The 6,622-nt window shown below is 41.3% G+C and overlaps 1 protein-coding gene across 1 annotated transcript; it reads right to left on the bottom strand.

Moving 5' to 3' along the window:
- Window positions 1–5,345: 5,345 nt before the first annotated feature.
- On the bottom strand, window positions 5,346–6,250 carry camk2n2a (calcium/calmodulin-dependent protein kinase II inhibitor 2a; the record flags this gene model as incomplete). The annotated part of the gene is made up of 2 exons (XM_080034435.1): window positions 5,346–5,416; window positions 6,082–6,250. 2 exons carry the CDS (start codon window positions 6,248–6,250, stop codon window positions 5,346–5,348), a joined length of 240 nt encoding a protein of 79 aa, XP_079890561.1.
- Window positions 6,251–6,622: the final 372 nt, after the last annotated feature.

Here is a 6,622-nt window from a genome sequence, read left to right as displayed (position 1 = left end):
CAAGACAGTTTTTATATTTATTTTTTTATCACCAATATTTTTCAAATTAAGAGATTTCGAGAATTAATTTCGATAGATTTTGGCAATTACCTTTGACTAGCACAACTTTAATAAATAGCCCAAGACCTCCCCCAAACTATAAAATGAAGACCCAAGCTGAAGATATTTCCATTGACCTCCAGCCAGTTGCTATAGACCAGCGTAGGTACAATGTAGGGATCAGCAATTATCCTTGACGTTGGAAACCAGTCTGCCTTGGATGTATAGTGAGGACCGAGAGATAGGAGTAGGACTGCCACTGCTTTTAACACCACTGTATACTGCCTATCTCCCTTGGGGCACCGTAACAGCATAGAATACTGTATGGAAGGTTTATGTAACTGTACAATAAATAATAATGGACATCCACTCAGGATGAGGCCAAAGTCGAATCCCTTCAAAGCTCTCTGTGGTTACCTCACGTGCACTGTTTGAACCTATAGCTGAGTGTTGCTGTGTACGCGTCTATGTGTTTGAGAGATAATGGCAACCGTGGCACTTAACAATACTGGGGTCAGTCTGTGTTGACCCCAGCTCCCAGTCCGTCTGCTGGGTCAGGAAAAAGGAGCCACATAGATCAGCCGGGTTACATCTCTGACCTCTGACCTAGGATTCCTGAAAGTTGCAAAATTATAAGTACGTATTTACCTCTAAGCATAGGGCAGCAGTTCATTAGTTGCTGCCCGACATGTTCCAGATATCTCACATTACATGTCATTTTGGCAGACGCTTTAATGCAAAGCTACTTACAACTGGAGCACACATTCATACACCGATAGCAGCAGCTACCACGCAGGGTGCAAGCTAACTATCGGGAGCAATTTAGGGGTTTAGTGTCTTGCCCAGGGACACTTGGATATGGGGCAGGGAGACGGGGGATCGAACCACCGACGCTGCGTTGCGGGTCAACCACCCTACCCACTGAGCTACATCCCCCCCATTAGCACTTGAAGGATACATCTGGTGTTTTGTTTCTTTATCTTTGAATTATTGGCGACCAAATTCTAGCATTAGACAAAAAACTACAATTATTGGCCTGTAGCTGGAGTCTGATACACAGCTGGGTGACAATTTTAAAGGAAACACTTGAACAAGTGGAGAATCAAAATTAATGCAGATGTCTTTAATATCGGACATGAGGGTTTACCCGAATGGTTTAAAGACAATTAAAACGGGTGTGAACCCTGAGGCCTTCACAGTCGCAGGATCACATATAGGAGATTTTAAGCTTTTAGTATACTAAAACAGACTACATTTGTCTACCATCTGTAGCCAGTGTATTTTATTCTCTTTAGCTCAAACTAAACTGGACAAGCAGTGCGGCAGACAAACAACTGCATTCTCGAGCATGCTCACTGATGTCTGACTAACATGGAATTTCTCTCCAGTTATAAAGAAATGCTTTAAAAAGTGGTGCAACCTGACTATTACTGTAATTCTGACATCGATATCAATATTTTTGTGTTTTCAAAATCTGATCACAATATGAAAGCATAAATACTGAAAACTCCTGTTAAAGCCCAACCTTGTTGCTTTTGCACCTTGGATAGTTATTATATAGCTTTGTGCTAAACTTCATGCTAACCGGCGCCCTCTGAACTGTCGCTGTAAGTTTGTTGAAAATTAGACACAGGTTCAGCACTAGTTTTGATCTCTAAAAAGTAACACCAGCGCTATCCTTTCAAACCTATATCTTGGATTTTATTTTGATTTACAAATATTCAGTCGGATTCTTGACCCTGAGAAAAGAAAATAACAAAATCACAAATTGACTTAAAGTTAAATGTTCTAACATTGAAAGGAGCAAAGTACTGCAGCTGCAGCACTGTGGGTTTACAGCAGGACAATTACTATAAAGGTCACTTGTCCACATGACAGGTAGAGAGGCGTGGAGCAGAGCTAACACGATTCAATATTTGCCCAAATATGTCCATCCGCTTCCGTCCAGGGCTTTCCATTACTGTGAAAAGAGTAATTACCCATAGCCTCACACACCCACATCTCTCTACACACACACACACACACACACACACTGAAGAGCCACAACAACATGATCGATAGCACTATGTGTTCAGTCAGTGCAGTGCAGATGTTATCAGGACAGTCAATAATCTCACTGATGGGAATGTGGTTGGTTACACTGATGACACTTTGTTGATGTTCTCTTACTAAAGGGAAGTGCATATCAGAGTGAAATGAGGACCCGTGTTTATTTATTGCTGATGTTCCCTTTTATAGGTATTTCCTGATACTGTGAATGTTTTTTTTATTTATTTTTTGACGAATGGAAAAAACTAATTCAACTGAAAAATGATGTCCTGTCATTGATTTCCCCGAAAAAAATTCTGTTGCGTGATTACAAGGAAACAAATGTTAATGGAGTGGCTATCAGCGCTGTGTTTGTGTTCCTCGGGTGGGAGTCATGTGATATCAGCTGGCACAATTTCCTTACTGACAATTTTGGCAAACAGTGTATTACAGTAGTCTTCACCCTTTCTTCCGCCTGACAGTTTCATCTGATTTCCCACATCTGTTGATGGATTATGGATTCCCAACCTGGGGTATCTCTACGTTTGGGGGTTCTGCTGCCATTACTTGGAAAGATTGTGGAGTGGCTCAGCTGACATAAAAGATGTATCCACATATTTTGTTTACAAAAACAAAAAGCACACTAGTATGATTAAAATGGCTGCGATGCTGATCTTCAGTAAAATGATTTATATATGGAAACATTTCCAGTTTCTGCTACTCCAAGTAGTTGTTGTTCAATGGCAAACCGACCACTAAATATATATTTTTTAAGACAGATTCTTCACAACAGTATTGTTTTATATGGATCTTCACTTGCGTGCCGCAGAGCCACTAAAGCCACCGCACTCTCTCTCCTGTCAAAATTGAAATGTGGGTCAATTTTATGAAAAACACCCCATCCGTCAAAATGGTGCAATGAGGTGGGTACTTGAGCCCACCTTTATAGGGCTGTGTGGGTGAAAAAAAGATGAGTTTTGAGCTCTTCGTGTATTATATAGCCTAGGTTTTTTCTTGGTGTGTCAACGATGGTGCACCAACCAGACCTCCTAGACTCTGTGTTAGAGCTACTGTATGAGGACACTGTATGTGTAAACTGTGATACACGATGATGTGGCTAGTTGTGGCTCCCCCGGGGGGCCTGTGGTGTTATGGATTCTCTATAGTGAAGGCCAGCACAGAGCTGTTCAACAGCTTAACAGATGGATCACTCTTCCTCCACTTGCTCTGTAAGTAAGGATCAGTATTTACTGTCACTGAGCTAATGTCTACTGATTCCAAGGGCTACAATGAACTTGGGAGATTTCCCACTGCTGTGCCAATGTGTATCATCTGTTTCTTAAGAATATGTGTTTTTCTCCTTGACTGATCAGACTGCTGATGTATGTCATCTTCCATTGCTTTATAAGTTCAAACTTTTTTTAACGTAGGACAAAAGCCATACCAGGGAATCACATTTCCGTTTTCTTTCACCATTTATTAATTCACCAAATACAGTGAAAATGGCATCATAATATACAATGACTCATTCTTAGAATGTCATGACATTTTTGTTGCTTTTTTGCTTCATAAAACGATGTTTCATTATTGAAAATAGTAAGGTTTCATGCACAACAAACCATATCCAGTATCTTTAAAATAATGGTACAAAATAAACAAAATTAAAAAAACAAAACTGTAATGTCCAAAATCAGTCAAATAACAAGGTGTTATTTGAGGATACTCGTAAACAGTGTGATATACTCTAAAACTGCCATTTTCTAACAAATTCATCAACGAAGCTCAAGTCACAGTATACGATTTTTCTTAATAATAGTTTAACATTGATGTGTGCAAAAACCCCAGACACATTCAGTAAGTCTTTAAAAAACCTCCCACATCTGATATCGAACGAGACCAGTCCACCAAAAGCTTAGATTCGTCCAGTCTCATTCTGTTTGCCCTCTCTGAAGTAGAAATATTTTTGTTGATGAATTGTAAGACGAAAGACTAGCATATCATTTAAATAACAAATATTTAGATATAAAAATACAAATATGACTTTCCTTAAAAAGAAGCGTGCCAGGGTAAGAGTTGTGGCAACTGCGTTGGCACCGGAGTGAAAGTTCATGCAAATAGATGGAGAAAAAACTCGAAATAGTTATAGAAGACGAAACACCAATAATTTGCTAAATTAAAAAGAACCAAATTCTTATTTTTTCCCATCAATTTCATGACTTTTATTTATTTTTTAAGAATTAATATAATCTTCACATCTCTGCTGGCCTCTGTAGGTATCTAAACATTTGAAAACTGCAAAAACAAAAAAAGATAATAAAAATAAATAAATAAATAAAAGATATGTGCCGGTTTAATCAGCTACATGAAGGTGCCAACCTGCACCTTTAAACACTGATGGGTGCTGCAGGAAGAAGAAGAAGAACAATAACAAGAACAAGAACAAGAACGATGTTTAGTTTTAAATTGTGGCCTTAATGCTCTTTAAGGGCCAGAAAAACAAATGGGGTTCTACTACAGAAAAACATTGCACCATCCTCGAATATATATTTATATATATATATATGTTTGTACATACAATGGGTCTCCTCTATTTAGCAGACTTGAGAGTTTGGTTGGACTGTTCGTTTTTTTTTGTGTGTTTTCATTTATATATGTTTGTTCTATTTTAAAGCGTTAGCAGCAACAGGAATGCATCGGACCAGTGCTGAAAGGACAGCTCCCTTGAATGCACCGTCGCTGACTGAATCAACAAAGCAAAGCCTAAAGAGGGTGGTGTTGAGAGCTTAGCCTAACTACTGTACAACTTATTGAATTAGGACTGGGATTGAGCCTCAGCCTCCAGTTGCAGTATGTTGTTGCTTACAGCGCGTTTGGAAAGGGAGATGGTCGTGAGTTAATGACAAGTTCATCCATCATTAAAGTCAGCAGAGGTTGAGAGACGGAGCGGCGTCCGTCCATCTCAACATCTTGCTGCGCAGCAGTAGTTAAAATCGGGATTCGTTTGGAGAATTGCCAGCAATCCCATGATAAATCTTGGTATTTTCCAGAGTCTCTCTCTCACTCACTCACTCTCTCTCTCTTTCTCCATCTTCGTCCCTTCCTTCCTCGTTCCTCTTCCTTTCAAAGCCTTCTCCATTTCCCCCTTCGTTTTCTCCCGTCATCCCGTCCTCGCTTCGTGCCGTCGCTTTCCTCCTGCAGTCATCATCGAACATGCACAGCCGACAAGTGCTTCAAATCGGTGATCAAAAATTAAAAAGTCTGCAAGGCTTCGGTCACGTTTAGACGCCAGGTGAGGACTTGTCTGTCATCCCCTTCAGGACGTCGTCTATTCGGTCGTCTTCGATGACCACTGTGGGGGGAGAGAGAGGTGGGGAGATAATTATTATTTACCGAGAACACAACAGCAGAGATGTATACCAATAGTTAATAGTGAGATTCATATTAAAGAAGTATTATGCGGTCGATATTTCTTTCCCAATCATGGGTTCTTGTGGACAGCCTATGGCGCACTAAAATAACACAAGGCAAGTGACATTAGATGTGTACTGCAGGTGAATATATAAATAAATTAAAGCACTGTTGCAAATCCCCGACCTCGAGGACGCGCACTTGGTAGAATAACAATTCATCTCCGGTAATGGCGACGCGCCAGGAGTTGATCCTCAGGCTACTGTTTAACCCTATAACCCTATTGTTTGTATGCCTGCAGCGCGTGCATGGGTGTGTCCTTGCACGAAGATCATTTCTCGTGCATGGAATGCATAATGTAAGCAGCAACGAAGTAGCTATTTACCCTGTGGTGCGCATTCTAACGGCACAAGACCATGAATAAATAGAGATTACATGATTTATAATGAACTGCTGAGCATCACAATACACTCACTGCAAGCCTCGCTCGCATTGCAGGCGCGCGATCTTCACGTTTCGCTCATTTTCTATCTCGGGAATAATTCTGAACGTGTGGTGTCAGCGTGCCTTTAGAGTGAATTAAAAAAAATTTAAACTGTTCTTTACCATGCTTGGCTCTGCCGATCTGTCCAAGCTTCGGGGGTCTCTTTGCCTGCGACGAGGCGAAAAAGGCGCTCGTGTCCTGCAGCCCGCAGCTAAAGGACATCTGATTGACCTCGCTGTCCGCCCCGTAGCCGCTCATTTTCCCCTCGTTGTATGGCAGCACCTCGGACATTGTGGCACGACTGACAAATAGGATCACCAACGTGGATAAAAAGCAGGCAAAAATGTTTCCTCGGCTGCTATGATGCTCAGTGCACCACGTAGATCTCCACTTAGTTTTCTCTTTCTGTTTTTTTCCCGCACAAGCTGCAGAGGATGGGATCCTTTTCTTAATGCAACTTAATGTGGATCTGGGTTCCAAGAAGAAGAATTGTGAGGTCCGGGTGTCTGTTGTGGTCTTTCTGTGGTCTCTGGGTGTGTTGCAGCTGTACGGAGGTGCGTGTGAAGAAGAGAGCTGTGTTCGCCTGTGTTGCTGGCTGATGTCTGGTGAGGGAAGTGGGAGATCCCGGGATCATAAAGGAAACCCAGGCAGAACGGTGAAGTC

The sequence above is a fragment of the Ammodytes marinus genome (genome assembly GCF_949987685.1).
Source record: "Ammodytes marinus genome assembly, chromosome: 9".
Classification (NCBI taxonomy): domain Eukaryota; kingdom Metazoa; phylum Chordata; class Actinopteri; order Uranoscopiformes; family Ammodytidae; genus Ammodytes; species Ammodytes marinus.
This window is presented reverse-complemented; position numbering and strand designations above follow the sequence as displayed.